This window comes from Notolabrus celidotus, chromosome 17 (assembly GCF_009762535.1).
Source record: "Notolabrus celidotus isolate fNotCel1 chromosome 17, fNotCel1.pri, whole genome shotgun sequence".
Lineage (NCBI taxonomy): Eukaryota > Metazoa > Chordata > Actinopteri > Labriformes > Labridae > Notolabrus > Notolabrus celidotus.
The window spans coordinates 7,946,112-7,970,515 of NC_048288.1; the positions used below are offsets into that span (position 1 = coordinate 7,946,112).

General features: G+C 41.4%; 1 protein-coding gene and 1 long non-coding RNA gene across 6 annotated transcripts in view; one reads left to right on the plus strand and one right to left on the minus strand.

Annotated features, from left to right (window-relative positions):
• Positions 1-24,404, plus strand: part of LOC117829404 — a 53,348-nt gene that overhangs the window by 8,572 nt on the left and 20,372 nt on the right. Inside the window, exons 3-5 of one of the 5 annotated variants that reach the window (XR_004634615.1) lie at positions 2,141-2,195; positions 7,408-7,594; positions 23,016-23,349. This is a non-coding gene — a long non-coding RNA (uncharacterized LOC117829404). Of the gene's footprint in view, positions 1-2,140; positions 2,213-7,407; positions 8,063-9,948; positions 10,169-13,053; positions 14,365-23,015; positions 23,350-24,404 lie in introns of those variants that run through there. The other 4 variants (XR_004634616.1, XR_004634618.1, XR_004634617.1 and 1 more) reach the window with 4 other exon arrangements.
• pi15a (peptidase inhibitor 15a) lies at positions 17,201-23,518 on the minus strand. The gene is made up of 6 exons (XM_034707060.1): positions 23,363-23,518; positions 22,903-23,212; positions 21,930-22,048; positions 19,787-19,919; positions 19,582-19,697; positions 17,201-18,479 (listed from the first exon to the last, which is right to left on the minus strand). The coding sequence occupies exons 2-6, from the start codon at positions 23,161-23,163 to the stop codon at positions 18,344-18,346; spliced, it is 765 nt and encodes a 254-aa protein (XP_034562951.1). The 5' UTR covers positions 23,164-23,212; positions 23,363-23,518; the 3' UTR covers positions 17,201-18,343.

Here is a 24,404-nt window from a genome sequence, read left to right on the forward strand (position 1 = left end):
CATTTTATCCTCAACTTTGTAGCTCAGGGAGAGAGCCGCCCCTAACCACGCCCCTCAAAACTGTTAGAAAACGGCCCCCAGACCTCTGTGCGCGTGCGGGGTTGCGCGTGTGTACAATAAAGTAAACTTTTTTTTCCCTCCCTCTATAATTTGTGCTGAGTAAGTAAAGAAAGCCACTGAAAGTTTGTATTGCTCAGAAAAAGCAGTAAACTGTATAATTTGGCAATTTAGATAAATGTTTGGTTATGGTGCTAATTCCTTCGTATGCCTCTAATCTCTAAAAGGACCCAGTATTTAAACTCTCCAGTATTACACTGGCTAAGTTCTCTCTTAGGCAAGGCAAGTTTATTTATGAAGCACCATTCATACAAAGAATTCAAAGTGCTTTACAGAGTTAAATACAAAAACCAGAACAGTAACAATCAACAAAAACATACAGCCAACACTTCAAACATTTAAATTGTATATGTGGCCAGTTATGTTTGATCTACTCTCTCTCTCTCTCTCTCTCCTCTCTCTCTCCTCTCTCTCTCTCTCTCTCCTCTCTCTCTCTCTCTGTACTTATGTAACTTAACGTACATAGTAAATAGTGTTGGGTCTTATTATTATTTAAATTAGGAGGGATTATTATAAATAATCAGCCCCCCTTCACTGCTCTGTAGTCCGCAACTTGCAGAGTATTACTGTCCCGCCGGACACAGAATCACAACTGGTCTTGTCGAAATGATCAATAATCGATTCATCTCAGAACTTCTTTCCAAGTATTAAGACTCACACAATAAATCTTTTCTGTCGCATCCCGAAGCTGGCTCAGAACTCTTGACATACCCCACAGGGTGCCCAACATCTAATTGTATATCCAATATCAGGTTAATTCAAGCATGAAAACATAAAATATTCAATCCTTTGAAACATGCTCTTTTCTGACTATCTGGTCCCAAAATATACCAGCTAACTGGCTTTAGTGACCAAATACATCAATTCAAACCAGATCTTCCTTCAGCATAGGGTTAGGAAACCAAAGTGGCCTCATCCTCCTCAGTAACTGCACACAGGTGACTCTTTGGGGGGATTAAAGCACAAACCATCTCTCTGTTACCTCCAAAACCCTACACTTGTCGTCACCGTTTCCCCAACACATTCCTGGATGGAAACAGGCAGGTTTTGTCTTTGTCATCTGGTCATTTTCACTGGTAGCTGACTCTGAGCTCAACATGTGGAAAGAGTAGCTGATCACCAGACTGACTCAGTGGGTGTGTTTGCCCCCTGTACACACTTACTTTCCACAGGAGGAGACACAATCGCCTCGTATTTTACCTGACAAACATAATAAACCCAACGCTAGCCAAGCCGACCATGTGCTGGGAGTAAATTTACTCTGTTGCTCTTTTTCAGTAAATCTCCTTGTTTCCATGACTCCCTGATGTTTTTATTTTGTTGTGAATTTGGCACAAAGCCTTTACTCATCTGGAGAGTCAGGGACTGAACGGACAGCTCTGGCCTCTGCCACTCAGATATACGGGAGAACTATGATGCATGTGACATATTTCACATCAGACTAGTCTCTCCAGGCTGAATGAAATGGAGAGAAGATGTTATTTAACTAAGCAGCCTTAATCAGTGGTGGAAGAATTACCCATTAGACAAGTGAAGAGAGAGTGAAGTTATTGTCAAGTTTGAAGAGTGGAAGTCTCAGATCTAAGGAAAAATCACTTCTATGATGGATGTATTTAATATATTTCTACATTACAGTGTTAAACAGGAAGGTTTGAAATAAATATACATTTGACTGGTTAAACTTCTCTATATACAATCAAATCAGTCCAGTGATTTCAGGCTCAGGCCTCCTCCGCTGGGTCACCAGACAATATGAAGGGAGGAGAGATGATTGGAAAGAGTCAGTCTTCAGTTTAATCAGTCTGAGTAATAACTGATAGTTTATTCTAAGTAGAAATAGTAGAAATATCTGGCTTACTCTGGAAAATGATGATGTCATACCCAGCTAATCATGGTGGTGTTTTTTTTCAATGGACGGTGCTCAGTCACTGAAGAGGAATGACAGACCTTCACTGAATTTGATTTTAAACATTAGTTTTAAACATTGCAATCTTCTTTTTTCTCTCTCTTTGATCTTTTGCAGAGTAGCTACATCACAGGATCCTGGAGCCAAGGTCGAAGAGGAGTAAGGAATGGTGGTAAAGTAGAAGTGAAGGTTTTTTTTGCTATTTTTGAATTGAAAAGTTCTGTATGTAAGTTATTGATTGTGTATGTGTCTCCAGCTCTCTTCATAAGTAGTAAAACATTGTACTTTCATACAAGCATCTGGGAGTGTAGGAAAAAAATGCCCCTGAAACACATTACCTTGCACCATCCAACAGGGGGCAGCAGAGGGATACGTCTCATGAATGAGACAGCGTAGGGCTTGTAATGTCGCAGTACAACGTGGTCATAGACTGTTTAAAACATGAACATAGTTGATGTGAGGCACTTTGGAGTTCAAAGATGGAGGTCGCCATGTTGGAAATCTTGATTCAACCTTGCTTTCGGTCAGCGTAGACACAGGCAAAGAGGACAAGCTGAGGAAAGCTTTTAGCTTTCTCACAAGCAGATACAGTGCGCCCACCTCTGAGTCAGCTCAGTTGTATATTTATTCAAATCTATGTTTAACTCTTGGACTTTATATTCACCCTCTTCATGCGCACACAGTGTGTTTGCATACAGAAATGAGCCACACAGACCAAAACCCAAACCAAACAGTAAATGTGTTTCTTTCTGCTGTAAAGTTTGGCTGTTCAGAATGGAACCAAATTAGGTTTCTTCGGTTTTTGGAGGCTGCCTCAAGTGGACATGTTCAGGAACTGCAGTTTTTGGCACTTTCACATAGGCTTCATTTTTTTAACTCTGGAGGTTATCCCTTGATCCCCGTCCATCTGTGATAAATCATGCTGAGTCTCCTGTTGGTAGCTGACCCATTAAGTTCCATCTTTAGTGTTACTTTACACTTTGATCACTTACAACAAACACAAATACAAATACTACTTCAAAAGTCTGGCCTTGTAATTTCATACATTTAATAAACTGTTGTAATATGTGTTGCTTAACCCCCTCCCCTCCCTGGGGAAAAAGCACCAGCCACCACTGGCTAATAATGTATTTTTAATGCCAAAAGGAAATGTAACCCATATCAAAAGTGGTAGAGTGAATCTACAACATCCTCCTCTGCTGCAATGTAGAGATGTGGAGGTATAGGTCACCCTATGCTCAAGTAAATTACAAGCTCTAAGGTAAGGAGTTTAGTCCTTAATACCCACCACATAAGTGTTTTCTAAACCACGCAGGTGCATAGGAAATGCTCCCTCTCATGGCTCCTCTGCTGGCTAACCTACTTCTGTGAACAATCTGATACAAGAGCTCTCACATTGGGGACCCACCACATTCTGAACTTCCATAAACCCCAGGTTTACTGTCTCCTACCCAGGTCAGTTGCGGGACCTCGGCCACGGCCCCAGCAGCAGCCCTCTCTCTGCGGTCAGGCACATCCCCCCTCCTCCTACTCCTCCTCCCCACGTCCTTCTCTCCACAGCTGAAATAGCAACGCTCCAACTTTGCCCACAACTCCCAGGAGAGAAACACTCATTCATCTGCTGTAGAATTAATGTTGCTCTACATTTAGGCGTGTGTGTGACAGCTAGGAAGAGTGTGTATGTGTGTGTCATTGACAGTGAGAGGTGAGGCAGCAAAGGAGTGACAGGCTGCCTGCCTGTGTGTGTGTGTGTGTGTGTGTCTGTGTGTGTGTGTAGGTGTGTGTGTGTGTGTGTGTGTGTGTGTGTGTGTCTGTGTGTGTGTGTGTGTGTGTGTGTGTGTGTGTGTGTGTGTGTGCTGATACATACCCCCTTCATAGCATGAAAATATGAGTCAATACATAAAACATGTAATTATTTTAAACACTCAGAATAAGTTTTATGGCCTCTTGAAATGAATCGACTTCTAGTGACTGAAATAAACTGAGCCTGACGGTAAGAGCACGTCCACATGAAAATGAAACAGTGTGGATAAAGGAAAATATTTACCAACTGCTTACAGATTTCTATGATTTACAACCTGGTAATTTAGGTCAAGTCATCTGTAACAGAAGCTACACTCCCTGATTGATGTTTATTACAATGCTTGCCAGTAAATATACAGTATTTGTGCCTGCGGAGGAGCAATATAAATGATTTCATGCTCCGGCTTCTTGTGTTAGCAGCTTTATCCCTTCGTTTTTATTGCATCGGTTGTTTTCTGCTGCACTCTGCTGTACTTTCTGTCTCAATCTTTCCTTTTTCCCCCAAAGTTGAACTCCTCTTCGCCTTCATTCTTCTGTCTGTAATGTACACACGCAGTCCCTCCCTCCTTCTTTGTTCCTCTCTCAGATACACACATTTCACACACCAGTTTCCATTCCTTTGTTTTGTATTTCTCCTTCTCTCCTATTCTGTTCTTCCCCTTGTTCTCTCAGTCTCACCCACACACTCATTGTTAAGGCATGGGTCCACACACTCCCCTCGGTGCCACCTCCATCCACCTCTAGCATGTGGTCTTGCGAGAAATCCTGTGAAACCCCAGCAGAATGCGTCGGCTGTGCCAGAAAACCCTCCGCATCCACACACACAACAGTAGGCTCTGCACACAGTAGAAAAGCCTCACACACACACACACACACACACACACACACACACACACACACACACACACACACACACACACACACACTCTCTCACACACACATACACACACACACACACACACACACACACACACACACACACACACACACACACACACACATACACAATCTCGAAGAACACTTTTTGTTGGCCCCTGTTATCTGGCACATTGCTCACTAATGGTTCTGGTTGAGCTGGATTGAGGTCAGAGCGTTGGAAGGGAGTCGGGGTGAGAATGGGAGTAAAGAGCATCAAGGTTATTTGGCAGACGCTCCACAGCGTTGCCTTTGTGACATTATCAGCAGTGTTCAGCAGAAGGCCGCCACAGATATCCTCTGCAGGTCAGTTTGGTTTAGTTTGTCTGCCTCTACCCTCTAGTGGCGGAGAGATGTAATTGCATGTGTGAGCTCTATTTTTTGCAGTGTTTGGCATCAGAGTAGGTGTAATGACTGGGCTGTATCATAATGGGATTTTATCAAAGTGTTTCCAAATGAAAGCAGGACCATACGTAGCTTGTCTTATATGATTTGTTGTTCTATTCAAAATAGACCTGAATGTCTTGTGTTTTCATCTTCTCACATTTAAACAGATCATCTTGTGTGTTACTTCACTCCCTCCCTCTCACTCTCATTTTCATGTTCTGCAGCACCTTGAACTTCAACCATATAGCTGAGCTTCAAGGTGCTGCAGGCAGGGGTGTGCCAAGAGGGTTGACAAGGGGTGGCCCCTTTGAAATCTGTTTGGCCATCATTGGTGTCATCCCCAAATCCTGAGCTCCAATTGCCTGCTTGCCTTGTCAGAGGTGGGACATGTGTAAAAATGAATGTAGTTTTCTTTGCATTTAAAAGTTGCATAATTTAATTGTGTTGGCTCTGGATTTTGTGGATGCAGGCTTTCTGTAGTTTAAATAATACACTTGGAAAACATAGCATCTGCATTATATCTTAATATCAGTTGTTTAAATAGGGTAAAGAGAAGGAAGGAGTAAGTGCTATTAATTTATTTATGTACGTGTGCATAAAAACTTTATGCCACCCTTGCATGGATCAGAGCCCTAGTCGGGCCACGTCAGTCACAAATGCTTTCATCCACTGGATTTTTCAGTCACACCCTGTATGTACAGAGGCTCAACTTCGATTCCAACCTCGACATCTTTCCCTATGTCACTCGCCACTCTCTCCTGGTTTCATGCTCTATCCACTGTCCTGTCCTCTTAAAATATAGGCAGAAAAGTGCCGCCATTGGTCTGTCGGTTTGGGTGTGTGCCCCATGTGCAGAGGCTGGCGTCCTTACTGGGGCAGTTGCTGGTTCAACTCTTGGCCATGACAATTTGCTACATTTCTTCCCCCACTCTCTGCACACATATCCTGTCTCTCCAGCTGTCCTATCAATTAAAGGCAAAAATGCCACAACAATATAACTTATATATCAAAAGGGCTTGAAACACCCAATCAAAACACAATATTATCAGTAAAAGACCTGGGTCTAAAACTATACTTAGTTAAAAATACAAATGCATCATCTGCAAATTAAGGTTTCACACAAGCATGTATTGTGGAAAATTCAATGCAAAAGTAGATTATTTTACTGGATTATAATTTCAGATGCAGTAAATGTAAATATCATTCAACCACTGTGGTTAGTAGGACTCAACTTGCTTTAACTACAAGTTTGCCTATATGGATCAACATCAGTTTAAGTATAGGGTAGAAACCCTTCTTCCTGGAGTTCACAGTTTACATTGTGACAAATACAATTAGCATATTCTTATAATTAATCACAGTAAACCTAAACAATACAACATAAAGGGACAGTAAACTAAAATAAAGACAAGTCAGGGGTTCTACAATTATCTGTTACATATTGAGAAAAAAGCCTCTGAGACAACTGGAACATGATAAATGCTTCAGGTAGGATATCAAATATTTCACTCAACATTTGCTGATACATAAGTAATTAAAAAATGTATGCATGTTGTCTCAGAAAGCAGCTTGTGAAGAGAGGTGTCTCTTCTTTCTACACAGTGACTTAAACTAGCACAGGAGCCGTGTGACCACCAGGTGTCAGCGTCTAACCTTCAGAGAAAGTGTATCACTTTGGGGATGAAGTTGGAGAAGAACACAGAAAACACAGAAAACTAAAACTCCTGCTGACAAACTAAATGGCTAAACCCCCCAATTTCTGAACCACAAAGGTCAAGTCTTGGCGATGGTCTTCAACACTGAGGCTCTTATCCACTCCCAATCTGTCACAGTAATATCTTGAGGAAACAAAGACTAAGATTTTGGTAAACTGATAATGTAGAGGCAGGGGGAGCTGGGGAATTGTGGGTAATTAAATTATCTTTGTGTTATGTCAAAAGTCTCCAATTATGTAATGTAACCAGAATCTCCAGTTACAGTTTAAGTGTGTGTTTGGATTTTGTGCAGAGTTTTTCATGCATTACGGAGTAGCTGAAACCAATGCATTTCACAATACATGCATTTCACATTCACAGTGCAGTCTGGTCTAATGTCAGTGCAGGCTAGTCAAATCATATCTTGTATCATCCTTTAAAGAGAATAAAACAACCGTACATTTCCTTGGATTTGAAGCAGGTCTTGGTTTCCCAAGTAGAATGACTTTTCTCGTTGATTTTGAATTGCTTCTATAAGATGAGGTTGTATAAGCATCAAAGTCTCTGTTCGCTTGTTGATTTCAGGTATAAAAAGAGAGTTCAGAGAGAAGGAGGGAAGCCCATCTGATTATGCAGCACTTTCCCCGTGCTGTGCCTCTGACAGGACATTGATTTTGGCTAACGTTTTGCTGCTGCAGGATGCCGCTTGCCTGAAGTCCCTGCAAGGCCCCGGGAGGAGGCTGCCGTGGCCACGTCCAAGACAAAGACTATGGTAGGATATGGAGGGCAAACACAGAACAGGGGCCACCTCAGATTATGTTCTTAGACTGAACCATAGGGGTCAAGTCTGGTCTGTCTGTAGATTTATTCTAACAGCCAGAGGTCTGACATGTTAGGTAGACAACATATAATTACTTCAATATAGACTATACAGTTTTATGACATAACAGCAGCTTCTGTCCTTTGTCATGAAGTGGAATACGTTCACTGAGGTATGCCAGACATGCTTTATTTATCTTTAACCAGTCCATATGAGGAGCATACTTTGCAAAGGAAAAGTCACCAGACAAGAAAAGTGACCATAACATAAGCTATTACGCTCAAACACAAATGATGTCTTATTTCATCATGGCTGACGGGGTGAAACGTCAGCATCGTGAGTACATGTCAATTCACGAAAGAAAGCTGGAAAAAAAGGTAACATGTAAAGGCGGCTGCCCTAAATAAACAGCATCATGCACCAAAATAGACATCTGAGACACCGCAAATGATTTGTGTACCTGAGCAGCTTTATTTTTTACTCCTTGTTTGAAGTGAGGCCATCCAACCTCAAAAAGAAGGAGCATTGCCCTGCAGTTAACTCTGTTGCCCCAAGAGATTTATGGTCGCAAAAAGGTTTTACCATGTATGTGCCAACATTTCAGGAGATCCCAAAACATGCTTCAAGTAGCTGACATCAGACTCTGAGAAGTACATGTGTCAACACACTCCTGCCTGACCCAAGCACACGCTACAGATATAAACACAGCAGGTTTCTCAAAGTTATCACAGATGAATATAGGAGTTTTATGCAGTGATGTCTTAAAATGTGTTCAAATATTCATGATTAGGAAGCAGGTTTCATGTTCATGTGTTTGACAGTTAAGTCCACTCTTCCAATTATGGAACTTTCTCTTCAGACTTATGAACATTTGACACGTTGAACTGATTCTCCAATGCATACATCTCAACTTTAAGTGTTATTAGTTTACAAATTAATTTAAAAAAAGTAGTTCTAGTTTCATTAACCCTCCTGTTATGTTCGTTTCTCAGGGACAGCAATAATCTTTCTGGGTCAACTTGACCCGGGGCATATATAATTTTCCAAAAGTGTCAAAACCCAATAAATAATAATATATAATAACATATAACCATAATAATATATAATAAACATAATATATATTGGGTGCAAATGTGTGAAATGAACCATATTCACTTTATATGTTTACACTAGTTAAGCCAAGCAGAAGAAGTTTCATATTGAAAAAACACTTTTAACATTTCTTTTCGATATTTGAACTAATTAATATTGAAAGGGTCAATTTGACCCGCAGCATAACAGGAGGGTTAACACTGAATAAACTCCATCACCTGCTGATGATCAGTGTGTATGTGGTCTGAAGCTCCAAAAGACAGGGCTGAGATTGTTTTGTCACGCCACTTTATATTTTGTGAGCTATGCACAGCAATGAAAATTGATCCATCATCTCAAAGCTTCAGCTGCCTAATATCTTAGCTCCTGAGGATGACAGATAATGGTTTGGCACACAGAGAACTGCCGATTGTCTCCTTTAATTTCTCCCAAGACAAGCACAGGTAATGAAAACCCTACCAAGTGCTCGGACTCTTTGCGCCCGGAGGCCCATCTACAGTCAATTCCAGCCCAAATGAGGACAGTTGCATGAAGGGAGTCCACAAATTCCTGATTATTGTTGCCTCTAACTGCGTTATCCAGTATGGGGTGCCGCTTGTAAAGTTGTGCACACCGAAAATAAAGGCAACATTTCTCCACATTTAGCTTCAAAACGTCTTTTATAATAACACGTTTTTAAGTTTGGATGCCAGTAAGAGATTTCACAATGCTCAGAGACAGAACTTACCAAGTCTATGGTACGGATAAGCTAAGTTACTATTCCTAAGTCTGTACGGCTTAATAAAGCTTTCATTTTGGTATTCCCGCTAGGTGGCAGTGTGAATCTGCATATCAGCTAAATTTGTAGGATCGCGAAGCAACATTTAACATTTAGATTTATATTTATATTTAACATTTAGCTTTAACGTTGAACATTTATATTTATGTTTAACATTTAGATATATTTAACATTTATATTTATGTTTAGAATTTAGAATGAGATTTAGCATTTGGATTTAACAGGCAATCAAGTCAGTCATGTCCTTAAATGGGCAAAACTCGTAATCTTAATATCTTCTGAACTGTCACATTAGAAAAAAATTCAACCCCGGACAGTGTGCCGATCAAGAAAGGAGCTATCCAGACTACACCTGTTTTTTGTACCAGTCTGTGAACATTTTTATTTCTGCTGTAAAGATCTTTTTTTATTTTGTGTGTGTGTATGTGGTTTCCAGTACTTCCGGACCCAGCCTCAAGTGCACACTTGAGAAACTGCAGTTTTTAACACTCCCGCATTGGCTTCAATTCTCATAGCTGGAGGTTGCACCTTGGTCCCAATAGTCCAAATGATTTGAATATAGGTCCTGCCCCTGACAAAGCAAACATAGCTCAGGAGTTTGGGGTGGCACAACTTATGACTTTGTTTCATGCATTTTCCACATGTAAAGTATTTAACAAGCCTAACTCAGTTTTTCTGACATCTCTGAGTTTTTAATTCTACCTGACCACAATCTTCAAACTTCACTTGCAACTCTTATTTAACTCAAACTTTGTTCACCACTCCAGTGATTAAAAGAAATGGAAAGTTACATTTTAGCTTCTAATGCCTTTATTTAGTGAGATAGGACAGTGGGTAGAGTGGGGAGTGCTGCAGGTTGGAATCGAACCTTGGCTGCCTGCAGTGAGGACTGCTGCCTCAATCCATGGGGCATGCCAAGCCAGACCAAACAGATGGTTAGTTCTGGTCCACAGCAAAGCTCTACAGTGACTCAGCTGTTAGCTAATAGTAGCTAGCATGGTTAAAAGTTAAGGAGTAAATATAAACTAACAGTATGTTTAACAGATAGATTACCTAGCTCATCAGCTGTAGTGACATTTTCATGAACAGACATCAGGTATTCATCTAGAACATGGCACAAGCTTAAAGGTACAGTGTCTAGAATATTTAGCCATATCTAGAGATAAGATTCTGGATCAAAACGCTCCCCTGCTCACCCCTCCTGTCAGTGAAGCGACAGTGGCCTTCGAGGACAAGAAGCTCCTGTGATGCATGATACGGATGATCCTCCATTTGTCAAGTTTTTACCATTAAAAACTTCTGACAGTACAAATTATTTTATACAAACAGCAACCGCTCTCTTCTTCTTCTTCCCCTTCTTCCTTGTGGAAATCAACCTGCTCCTCATGTAGATAGAAAGGCTCATTTTAGGTTCACAGTAACAAACGTTTTTTATATTCAACGCCAACACCAACACTGTACACTGTTCCTTTAAAAAACTATATGAAAGTTGCTATTGCCTAAAAATCATATTTGGAGTTTTCTGCTCTGAGCATTAACTCCAGCTCGCTCCGATGTCCTCACACAGCCTTGGCAGTTGTAGATTTTGGGGATGTTTGAGGTCAGCACAGTCCCTGGACCGGGCACAGGCTGCATTTCCGATGGCTGAGCTGCAAAGGGAGCAAAGTAAACAAAGCCAGGACAGAAGCAGAAGAAAAAGTAGAATGGAATAAAATAAAACTATTCCCAATATCCCCTCTGAGGCATGGAGAAGCCAGGTTTTCAACCATCCAGTGCTCAAAGTCAGAGAGGGCAGAGGGGTTGAAGGGTTCCTGCAGCTGCATAACAAGAATCAGCAAACCTACAAACTCACTCTACAGAAGATTTATCCCCTTTTGTCAGTACTGTACCTACTCAAATTGTTTCTCATACTCCTCATCCTTATTGGATTTGGATGGCTGCTTGCACACTTTGGAAACGGACTCGCTCCCTGTTAATAATCTATCACCCTGCTGTGGTCCCGATGAAGTCTCCATCCTCTTTCCAAATAAACGCTTCGCCACCTTCCCACTAAACTGCTTCAGCAATAACAGTTTATCTGACAGGTCGGTAATTCACATGTGTTATTAGGAAAAGTGGTGCACCTTGGGATGAGCGGACAGATGCGTCATTGTGGCCTCAGAAGGTGTTGGCACTGGCTGATAGAATAAGCTTGTTGGAAAGGATTTGTTGGTGCAGCAACCTGAGACTGAAAATCTCTGTTTCTTCTCTCTGTCTCTCTGATTGTGTTTCTCTCTCCCTCCTGTGAATGAGGTTATCTTCTAGCTTAACTTCACTTTCTGGGTGAGGACTTTATAGCTTAAAAGAACAGCAGACAATCTTTAGAACAAAGACATTAAGACAAATGAGGGGCTTTCGATGCTGGCCCTGAAGGGCAACAACATTTCCGAAAACACAACAACGTTTCAGCAAACACAACAACATTTTAGAAAATTTACAGAACGACATTACAGAAAGCCCCACTAAGGAAGCCCCTAGTGGGGTTTGAACCCAGTATCCTTGCATGGTGGCAGCACCCTTGTCCATCACACTGGCTGCTTGCTAGTGCTTGCTTTTTTCAGTCTTTTCATTCCAACAATTTGTTGAAGCTGTTTAAAAGCACAAGTCAACCACATTGTGAGGAAAGTGTTTCTTTTTTTTCTCACAATTAAGCCCTTATTGGGCTTTGAACTCCAAACCATCAGACTGTAAGGCAGAAGCCTTATCCATCACACCACAGAGCTGCCTGGCTTGCTTTTTTCTGTTTTTTCATTCCACCAATTTGTTGTAGTTGTTTAAAAGCACAGTTCAACCACGTTGTGAGGGAAGTGTTTCTTTTCCATCTATCATTTGAATTCCTTAGTGGGATTTGAACCCCGAACCATCAGACTATAAGGCAGCAGCACTCTGCACCACACCACAGAGCTGCTTTTTTAGTTCTTTTCATTCCACGGTTTGGATATTGTACTTCAGAAGCAGAGTTCAAAGTCCAGTGTGAGGAAAGTGTTTAATTTCCAACTCCCATGGACAGTCCCCGCCAGGATTCAAACCCAGATCCCTTGCATTGAAAGGCAGCAGCCCTGTCCAGTACACTGCAGGGCAACTTTGCAGTGCTTGCCTCTTTAGTTCTTTTCATTCCAAAATTTGGATATTGTACTTTAAAATCACAGTTCAAACTCCAGTGTGAGGAAAGTGTTTCATCCCCTCTCAAATGGACAGTCTGCCCCAGGTATAAACCCAGGGCCCTTGCATTGAAAGGCAGTAGCCCTGTTCACCACACCACAGGACAACTTCACAGTGCTTGCCCCTATAAGTTGACATCCATATTGTACTTTAAAAGCACAGTTCAAACTATGGTGTGAGGAAAGTTTTTCCCTTCAGGGCCACCGTAGCTTTCTGCACAAAATAAGAGAAGCTACATATGAGGTGTAGGTGGTACATATAGTTTGGAGTGCAATAGCTTAGGAAAATCAAGTTGGGTCTATAGGCTGACTGACAAAATGTCTCTACTTGTCCTCAACAGTCAAATCTTCCCTGCCTCGACCCCTGCCATTCTCCGACTCTCCACTAGAGGTCCTCAATCTTTTCCTGCTTTACACAGCCATGCACCTGTTTCCTGTTATAATCAGCCTTGCAAACACCTGATATGCTCCATTTTTTTACTGGGGACTTAAAACACTCAGGACTGCTTGACGTCTCGATGGTCAACAATAAAAAAAAATGAAAGCATAAAATACAGACATCCAAAGTCACAGACATGAGAGAGGAGGGTGCTTGATGTACATGTTTGTACATGTTTGTACATGCACGTCCTAATTCTAACACTTGAATCCCTAATCGGAGTAATTGGGTTTAAGAAAACTTTGCATGTTAACACAGCTATTGACATCTAAGAGGGCTGTTAAAGTGATGTGATGCATATGACAAATGTCATTTACAGCAGGTTAAAGCGAAGGTCAAATATGCATTGAACTGTAGTTAATGGTTTAGTCTGAATTGTCAGTTGAAACAGATGTTCTGAAAAATGTGGAGCCAGTTTGTATAATTTGAGTGATGGCGTCAATAGAAGTGTAATGTTGAAAACCAACCCATATCAGTGGACCGTTCAGCTGATAACCCTCAATGCATCCAGTTAGCAAAGGACAAAGCGAGCATTCTACTGATTTTCCTGCATTCTCCAAAAGCCACTTTGCAACAGCTCTTTACCAGTGTCATATGTATTAGACATATGTATGCTCACTCTGTTCTGCACCTGCGATCTTTGCTGCTGCTCTTCCTGCCTTGGCTTTTCATGAATGCACATAAGAGAATGGAGGTGTGCCCTCCCAGCTTCAGGCTTCAGCATTCAACATACACAAGTAGAAGGGCAGGGAGCTCTTAGAACAGAGCCATACCACCAAATATTACTTATTGCATGCAAATATATAATTCTCTTTGAAAAAAGAAGTTGAATTGGGAGTTTTGCCGACTGTTTCAGTATGTGCAAGGGGCAGATGAAGTTGTCCATGAACATTGGAAGTTATGTTAGCTTACATTGTTGAGTGTAAAGGCTGATTTATACTTCTGTGTCAAATTGACGGCATTGCCTACGCCGGGGGTCCGCATAGCTCCCGTACTTATGCAGATGCCTATGCACCTAGCTGACGTGCACCTCCTCCAAAATGTAACTACCCGTAGAATCGACGCAGACAGCAAGCCCTGTGATTGGTCCGCTCAGCGGCATTGTATTTCCCGCATTTACAGCACCTCCGGGATCTCCGCTCATCAACCGCACATTGATCGTATATTTCATCTCCTCCTCTCTATTCTTCCCTGTAATCATGCCTGTATGACAAACAGCAACATGTATCAGTTGTAGATTAACATAACACGCTCTGAATTGCTGTGGAAAAGTAAACAGATCGTAGCGGGGCCGGAAGCAGGCGACCGGCTATCAGAGAGACCACATTGCCCTCAAGCGGTGGAGAATTGCTGCGCGTCACGGACACAACGAGGCACAAATATGTGGTGCTCATGTCATTGCAGCCACTGCTGCATAGGGGCGATGCAGAAATACAAATCAGTCTTAAGCAATTAAAATGTTAACAGTTTATATACAAGTATTAATTGACGTGATGGGTGAAGGAAGTAGTTGTGTCAAGAAATCTACAAAGATCAACTTGAACAGAAAAATAAAAGAAGCTCTGAAAGTGTTTTATGTTTCTGAAAAGTTTTATTGATTTAAGAGTTTGGAAAAGAAGCAAAACATCATGAGTTTGATTGATGTTCATAAGAAGTATCTAGAAGGATGATAAAAGAACATTTAAAAAATAGAATATCAGCAGAATTTATGCATGTGGGTAACTCAGCCCAACTTCACTTTCACACGATGTTCCTTTACTACTCACACCACATTTGCAGGTGTTCCTGAGTTCATATCCCTCAACCATCAGAGGCTGCTTTAATCCTAACCCAAATCCATATCCTTAACCTTCGCTCAGCCTCTGCCAGTGATTGATAAGACAGGTAAATGTCGGCAGCAGGTTGTCTTACTCGTCATAATATCTCCTGCTCCTGATCCTGCTGATGTTTCTTTTTAAACCTCCACCAATCATCTGCTTGGCTGCAGTGTCGGCATCTGCTCAAATAGACAGATCTTTTTTTTTTCCATGCATACAAAATGTGCTCCTCGAAAACTCTCTGCTGGTAAGTTCCAGGTACTGCGTTCAACTGTTTGATGTAACAAATTAAAAGAGTGCAGGAAGTGTTTTGAAAACCTCATGCTCTGGGAAAAATTGTATCCCTACCTGCCAAAGCGTATTTGAGTGCATCAAACATATTTTAGCCCAGAAAGATTTGAAGCCCAGTTTGCACGGGAACTAAAGGAGGCTGTTCATGTAGCAAGTTATAAACCTTGGCGTCTTGTTGAGGGGAACTTTGCTTAAGCTTGTTTTTCCTGCACATACAGTATACATCTAATGCTGACTTACAACTATATTCTGCAGTCTGAGCTGAAGAGATAAAACCTGCAGCATCTGCCCAACAAATCAGAGAATTTTTGTCTCCCACGCAGGGTTTGTTCCCACCTTTTACCAACTCTCTCCTATTTTTTTTTTCATATCCCACAAAAGTTTTAGAGCCATGGTGCAAGAGAATGTTAGTCTTTGACAAAGCTTTGTGTTTTCCTCTTGCAAATTCTGGTTTGTGGTGACACATTCTCCCTCTTTCTGGTTATGCACACCACTCTGCTCCCTGCCTCTGACTCTCAGTAAGGTAAATGGTTACATTGGACAAACTCAAACAAGTGGGTCCCCTGAAACCCTATCAGTTATCTGTTCATTTGTGTTGATGTGGAAAAACTGAGCCAAAGTCAACCTTCTCATTTTAGGATTCAGATCCAGCCCTGGCATGTTTTCTCTTCTCCCTCTCAGCCTTTGATACTCGGGATGTGGAGCTTTGCAAATGGCAGTCTTTTAATTGAAAGCAAAAACTGAGAATCAAAGAGCTGGATAAGTGATTGTGGCGGACTCCAGCAGTCGATATCAGACAAAGGGACAAGCTGAAACAACACAAGGTCAGACAATGGAACCTCTGTACAAGACATGGCACAAAATAAAATCGAAGACAAATAGTGTAATTACAAATTGACAACACAATATATAAAACACACTCTATTGCATATATAGCTTGTTGGTAATGTTGATTTAATGAGTAAGTGTAGAAAATATTTTCCTTTATTGCACGCTATCATTTCTCAAGAAAGTTTGAATCAATAGCAACATATTTGAGTTCTCCTTTACCCAGACGATATCGTCTTCTCTGTTTGTGATTGTACAGAGAAACTGTAGCAGCCTGGGAAAAAAAGGGTACTTCTCCTGGTCAGTAGTGTTTAGGCAGTCACTTAGCACTAATATGTGTGTCCAGACTCTTTTGACTAAGGGTGCCAAATTAAAACTAAACAGTTAAATAGCATTTACCCTCTGTCTCCACTCTCTTTCAGTCAGTAGCTATAGCTAAGTTGCTATATACCCGTTTATAATTTATTTTGACTTTACAAAGAAACAATAGAGTGGTGGCACAGAAATGATCTGTTTGTGCTACATTAAAATACAAAGAAATCTACTGCCAACTTGTTAAATCCATAGACTGTATAAAATATGGACGTAGGATCCGTGACGTCACCCATCTGTTTCGTAGACGGAAGCCATATTGCTGCTGAGGCGGGCTTCAAGCCTCCTAGCCAACAGCTAGTGTTCCTGCAGTCAGCTGTGCCTCTCATTGGAAGACTCCTCATCTCAATATCTTCGAAATTGCTGCGTTAAAGGGATATTTTAGTTTTTTTTAAGTGGGGTCGTATGAGTTACAGTACATTAGTGCTCCTGTTAGCCACAATGCGCGCCGGTGAGCTCTTCCCCTTTAATGAGAAAATTCCCAGAGGACCGGAGGTATCCAGAACACTTGTTTTTTGTAAACATATTTCTGGTGTAAAGATCCTGTTTTGAATTTGTGTGTGATTTCCGGTACTTCCGGAGCCAGCCTCATTATTGTTTATCAAGGCATAGGATTTTGGGGTGGTACCTGGCCAATCAGGTACCCCTGTGGGCAGTGCCACCCCTGGCTACGCCTCTAGACTTGCCCCTGTGTGCAGCAATGAAATGTAGTTAAAATAAATGTCCTTAAAAACAGACATGCATTTGAGCCATATTCAGCATGTTTTAATCATTTCCATATATTTACAATCCTTTTACAAAACAATACAAAAATCACAATCAATTAAATATATTTTTCCCATATAAAAATGAATAACTTACAGTATACTTGTAACGATAGACAAGGTATAATGATTATCTACATGTACAAAAAATAATAATTTCCAAGTATTTTGGCAATTTACAAACAATTAAGGTGCACTGGAGTGCCTAGATCCCAAAACCAAACTACATCATTGATCAAAACAAAATATAAACAATGGATTTGTCCAATATAAAACAAATGATTAAAAAACAAATATGAGGGTCAGACTTGTTGTATGTGCTCTCTTGAGTATGCAGTGTGACAGAAAAGCTTGAAATTCCTCCAAGTAGCATGTTTGTAATGAAATATAACCTTATCAGTGCAGATTAACCAGTGTGCATGTTGAAACAAAAAGAGCTTTTGATAACAGAGGCGTAATCTATCCTGGCCTTTAAACAAAGGCATCACAGTCCAACTAATGCACCTTCCTTTTGTCAAGGAATATCATTTTACTCTGGTGCACTTTTGTCAGCAAACTTTTGCAAGTTTAATGCAGGATAAAAGTGTGAATTGAATAGAGCAGAAGTTTGTTTCACCCAGAACGGCTACAAAGCAGACACCGCCGCTGTAGCTTTTACCCTCTGAGGTCAAAAGCTTTGATCTCAACATCACGACATTCCTGTGGAGGCAGAGCACACAACATGAAGGTGTGATGCCTGTAGCACCAAAGTGAGCAGGTATGAGCAGCTATGATCCTGTTATGACCTTAATTAGCATATTGTCAATGTTAAACAAATAGTGAAAACGCAGCACCACATACAATATAAACTGTGTTTAAGGACCCACTCTTTACATAAATTATACTCAATCAGTTAAAATACTCATAGCAATTCAGGTACAAATGACATTAATTTACAGTTTATTTACAAGTCATCATTGCTAAATCATATGCTGCCTTCAAACGTAGGTTTGTGTCTTTAAATAAGCCCATATATACAAAATAGTGTGGTCCAAGACGGTTGTGCAAATCCTTAAAGGATTGAAGTTCTGTCTCTGTGGTACGGTCGGGTGTCAGCTTATGTCAAAAAGAGAACCTGTGTTTATTTGAACCAGTGCAGGTAGTTTGTCTTGAGAGCGGGGAAGCACATGTTGTTACTGCAGGAGCCCCCGTAGCTGGGAGGGCAGGCGGAGCAGGGGACGCCTACTTTGTAGGGGGCCTCTCCGATCCAATTACCCCTGGAAGGCAGAAACAAGACGGGTGTCAGTAGATGTTTTACCATTTATGAACGAGTTTGTCAATATAAGAAATAACTTGTGAATTAATGTAATTTAGCAGATATTCTGGAGTCCTCATCATATCAAATGATTTTTCTCTGAAGATCAATCTTGTCAAGCGTGACCAAAAGCTCTTTCGGTGCCCACATTTGCTTATCTAAAATTCTGAACGGAAATAATTTTGGAAACAATTTTCTGTTCTTTTGTAAAAAAGACGTTTAGTAGTTTTATTGACCAGTATCATAAAGCCTATACAGACATGCACTTGAGAATAAAGTATGTTTTACAGAGTGTTCAGTGGGTTGTATGTTAATCAGCCTGCAGGTTGGTAGTTCCACCCCCAGAACCACCCCAGACAACATGGTGATGTATTTTTGAGCAAGACAGTGCGCGCCAAATGTCTCCCAAAGTCACAGACATCGTCCTATGAAGGCCAGCTAATGGCAGACCGAGCAAATGTTTACTTTGTGTGTGAGTGGGTGAATGTGACCTGTAGTTGGAAGACTAGAAAGAGGCTTTATAAGAGCATCCATTATTTATCTGGTCCTCAATAAACCAGGTGCAGGATTTTAATCGGTTCAATGTGTGCAGCTTCAATGTGCATATGTTAGATTGTAAAAGCATGCAATTTTTAAGATGTCCAAAAAGTCTGAAATCCTAAAGCAAACTGAACTAGGTCATGACCATCCTGAACCTGTTACCCTAACATCTGTCTGCAACCAGAAGGATTACAGTACCTAGGTCACAAGTCAGTCACAAGTCCAAACAGCTTTTAATTCTTGGGATTTTTTTGGAGAATATTTGGTCTGTTGCGTGGGTCTGCAGAGCTATTATAATGCAGTACCGGTTCACAGGCTTGTATCGAGGTTATCTGACTCTCACAGCAACATGGGTGGCATTTCACAGCTCAGCACGGAACAGAGCCGCCTGTGTCGGGATTAAGCCTGTGGTCACCCTATCGTCATCGGGTTAACAGGTTCATTAGAATTAGAGTTCTTCCTTACAGAGTGTAAGTGACACTGTGTAAGAAGAAAAGCATACATTAAACCTTCAGTTCACTTACTTAGGTGAGTAGTTGCAGACTAAATACGTTGCCCGTTTCCACACTGCACCCCATACGTTCATATTATGGCACGTGTGAACTGCACAGCCTACTTTATTGGATGTAGCCCACACCATCTGCAAAAAGAAAAGATCAGCAGAAAGTTAAAGCCACTGATTCTACAAATAAACATCATTACATGTAACACTGAGTTTGATCTATGTACCTGTGTGTAGTGGGTACACATGGGTCCATAGCATCTGAGAGGGCACCGTGGGTTGCAGTCGCGGGGGTATGGAAAAGAGTAATCTTTGACCTCATCGTACCATGGCTTCACCAGCTGGAGAATGGATCGATAGCTGTGAGCAGAAAATGCACATGCTATGAAAAATATACTTCAGATGTCACAGCTGCTGTTAACCAACTAATCAACACACTTCCTAGGTTTCAGTCTAAGCTCTTTGGAGTTTTCAGTTGTTCCCATGTTTGTCCTGTTTTTCGTACATCACATATTTCCTCCAAAATAATGTCTTCCAAATCATTGATTGTGTTTCTGGACTTGCAGCCTGCATTAGAGGTTGACTGTTGATGTCACATTGTGGACTGAGCCAATAGAAAATTGTACTTTTTGTAATGGTGTTAGAACAGCTGCTCCATTTACATCATGACCTCATCTGTAATTGAGAAACTGACTACAAACCAGAGTTTGCAGCCAAGAAGCAACAACTCTGTTACTTAACAATGATCACACTCTCATGATGACAATCGGCCAAGTTTATTTGTAAGATATCCAAACATGTTCTGAAGTGTTCAGTGCTGACTGGCCAAAGGAGATGAGCAAAGTGCCGGGGTACAATCATTTTCATGTCAACAGTCTGATCAGCCCAAACCAAATAGCAACCTCCAATGCAGCCAGTGTGGAAGTGCAAAATACTGCAGTTCTTTAAGTGTCCACTTGAGGCTGGCTTCAAAAGCCAAGAGAAAACTATTATAGCCCACTTTAATTCAACTGGATTTGGTCTTTATAATTTGTGATAATCAAGCTGCAATATCCAATGCAAAAAAATAAAAAATGTTTGCCAATGCCGAGGATCTGAAAAGTGCAGATCCTTGTGTGTCCACTTGAGGCTCTAAAAGCCAAGGAAAGCCCATTAACACCCATGTTAAAATGTCTATCTTTACAACAGAAATAAACATGTTTACAGCCTGGAACAAAAAAACTGTCTGAACAGCCTATTCTTCCTTCTAGACATGTTTAAGATGGGTTCAGTTTTTTTAAACCTCTTTTGTTTTTATGATATTATGGTTACAAGTTTCATATCATTAGGTATAATTAGGGGCTTGGCTGATTTCACTGACAGACAGGTCGATTGAAGCTGTTAGCCAGGAGGCTAAAAGCCCGCCTTCACTCTGCCTCTTCATCTTGAAAGTAAGGCTAAGTCAGCATTTCCCACATGGCGACCACCATCGTTAGGCTTCAAAACCCCACCCCAGAAACCAATGGGTGACGTCACAGCAACTATGCCCATGTTTTATACAGTGTCTGATGACAACTGTACAGTGATTGAGATTTTTATATTTCATCCATTTGAATTACATTAACGTTAATAGTTATGCCTAATTAACCCATGAGTTGGTTGGAGCACGCATTTCCAATATGGTAAATTTAATCTTTGGGCTTCATAATGCTTCTTCAGAAACCAGTCACTTGCAGCGATTAAACTACATCCATATTTTGAACAGTGAATGGCCCAACCATGACCTCAAATTTGACAAAGTGAGAACAAAACATGTAAATACTGTTTTCTTATCCTGCAGATATTTGGGTTCATAGGAGGCCTGCAAAATACTGCTTTAGTGCAACATATTGATTTTTCAGATTTGTAAACATTCTCAACACAAGCATGTGCACCCCAAAGACTGATTTAGTTCATTTAAATACCTAAATTATTTCTTATCAAGTAAGTTTTAGTGTAAGTCATACTACTACACAGGACGGTGTTACAAGGAGGTCAAAGGAAAATTCAGAAAAGCTATTTTCCCTGGAGTCTAAAGTTGTCCCTCAATAAAACCTAAAAGCGTTCGAACACGTGAAGGTGCCCTGTGTTTCCGAATGGAAAGTCAAGACCCTCTGAAGGGATGCGCCTTTGTCCTCATGGGTCATGGCTGAAAACACAAGTCGTGTTTATCTGAGGGGTCACAGGAGCATTCCTCAAGCAGTCACCAGGTCACAGCGCAAAAACTTTTAGGAGAGAGAAGAAGGGGGCTGCAAGGCAACGACCATGACTGCTGAGAGTGAGAGAGTCATCCCTAAGAGGAGCAGCAGATGTCAGGGGAGGGGGGAGGGGGAGAGGTCAAAGGTCACTCACCGTCCTGTCCTGACGGAGAGGTTTTGACCGAGGAACCGGAGGAGGTGAGGCGGCCCGTGCTCCCACAGGCAGGCATGAGCCCAGTCCTCGGCCGTCTTAGCCAGAGTGTCGTCCCACACCTAAACACAAAGAGAGGGAGACACATCGGGCCATTACATAACTGATGGAAAAATATCTACACTGCAGCAGATCTTCATTCAGCAGAGATATGTCAGATAAGACACGGCACTTTCTGAGCTCATGGCGCTGTTACAAGGGTTACCATGACTACGGTGATCCATCAAATCAGTTACATAAGTGGAGAGAGTTAGCTGCCCAGTATCCCATGTAACTCTTTCACTTGACAAGGAGCTGGAGAGCCTTAAGAATACCAGGATCAAAACAGCAGCTACACTCATGAAGAGTCTCACTGAGAAAACACTGACAGTCACTTTCTTTAATCCTTTAACTTCCTCTCATTAACAGTGAAACTTTTATGAATGGAATGCAACTTTACAAGGGCCCAATGTATTTAATATGATCACTACAAGGCTTTTATTTTGGTGCTGAAGATATGAGAAAAAATAAAAGTCTGATTAGGAAAAGATTAGAGCTCAAACCCGACAGGTCTAAAAGAGACCTCTACTGCCTTCTCCATATCACACTGCCAGCATGCTGCCAGGACCATACATGACCCCTCTTCCTTTGGAAGTGACTACTTTGGTGGTCTGCTGCTGTGAAATGTGCTCAACAGCTGAAGGTGTCAAGAAGCTGAGAGACATTTGTCACTTTACACCTTATTAAATTACATCTATTCATGCAATAATGATGTCTAACATGAGAAATTATTTGACTTGACCTCTTTTTCAGGAGCAGAAAATGCACATAATGATATCTTAACAACTTACTAAATGAAGAAACAGGCATACGGAAATATCTGATGAAATATCATGCACTAAAGGGAATACATGTTACTATGATGTCTTTCACTTACCATGTATTCCATGTTTGATGCAGGTGGAAACACCTTTCCTCTGACTTTGTTGTGATAATCAAGAATAGCGAGCATGTCGTTCTGACTGATATAGCGCTTCCTCCTGGTTTTAGAGATACTCGTGGTGTCTGTTCCATGGCTGGGTGCTGCGCCAGGATTGGTGAAATTGGCCGGCACAGCAGGGATACTCGTTGCCAGTGCACTTGCTCCGCAAGATATGCACAGAAGTATGAGATCTACCATGAAATACTGAGGTTTCATGTTTGATCTGAGGAAACTGCAGATGGAATATCCTTCGTATTTGACTAACCTGAAAAGAGAGCAACAACACACACTCTTAGCTGTAGCCATCGTGGTGCGTTAAGATGACATTGCCATTCATGCACGCTTTAAACCACTCTTGCTTTGCAAGCGCGACAGAAAATAAAGTTGCATTCATTCACACAATCTTTGGTCCTACCTTTTCTTGTGCAATGATACCTCGTCCCAGCGTGATCGAAGCTGTATCACCTCTGATGGCTCCGTAATGTTTTGGAGAGAAAGAGGGAGGGCAGCGAGTGATGAGTTTTCGCGCTTTGCAAACTTAGTGAGTGTACCGGGAGAACTGTGTCCATGAGGGTTTATATATTGCAGTGGACGGTGCAGGAAGTGCGCCTGCCTGAGGTAGAGGCACAGCCCCTCCTTGTCACCTTAAACACTGCTGGATTTGGGAGACGATATGTTTGGTTTTTTTTCCCTGACCCATTCCCGGCAAATCTTTTCCAATATCATTATGACATCTGCTTTGATTTGGAGCAGCTGCAGGATGTGGAAGGATAAAATTTGATTAATAAAGTACACCAAGGAGGATGAAGCATATTATATTACTGTTTATTATACTTTCTTTGTAAGTACAGACCCTAAATTTCATAATATGGACTAAATTAAGTTGATTAATCACTTGAAACAATCAAGCTGTCACACCGGCTCCATATGCAGGTGATAAAATTTGAACTTCCCACATTGGTCACTGGAATAACCACAGAAACTCATAGGTGGATGGCAGCCAGCAGTTTTACGAGTCAAATCAGTGTGAGAGCTGGGTCCGTGTGTCCTATCAGGCTCCTTCCTCGTATTCATTATACTATAAAGATTACACTTGTTCAGTGTGTGGCTCCAGCTGTGGTTTGCTTGTGCAGATGCAGAGCCAAGAGAGAAAAAAAAAACCTTCTGCAGGTCATCATTTTCATTGGCAGCTGGTGGACAAATCAAAGAAACGTGACGCAGGAGCCTTATTTTCCTCCCCCTCTTTTTCCCTTCTTCACCCCCTCTCTTGTTGAGGACACAACTGGTGCTTTCCCAAAATCCCTTCTTGGAAGTGATGGACTTTTCAGGTGCTGAAGTCAGTGGAAGGGATATATCACTCAGGAGAGTTTCTCCTCCTTTTCACTCCATCCATACATTGTAGCTCACACTTTCTGCTGCTGCTTTGCTTCGACTCCACTTAGGGAGCCTCTGGGGTG

Bases quoted from the DNA above. Each gene is read 5' to 3' on its own strand.
- pi15a (XM_034707060.1), bottom strand. From the start codon at position 23,163: ATGAAACCTCAGTATTTCATGGTAGATCTCATACTTCTGTGCATATCT. The intron at 19,920-21,929 runs GTGAGTGACCTT...TTCTGCTCACAG, and splicing joins CTCTCCGTCAGGACAGGACG to CTATCGATCCATTCTCCAGC. The intron at 18,480-19,581 runs GTAAGTGAACTG...TCTGCCTTCCAG, and splicing joins GTCTGCAACTACTCACCTAA to GGGTAATTGGATCGGAGAGG.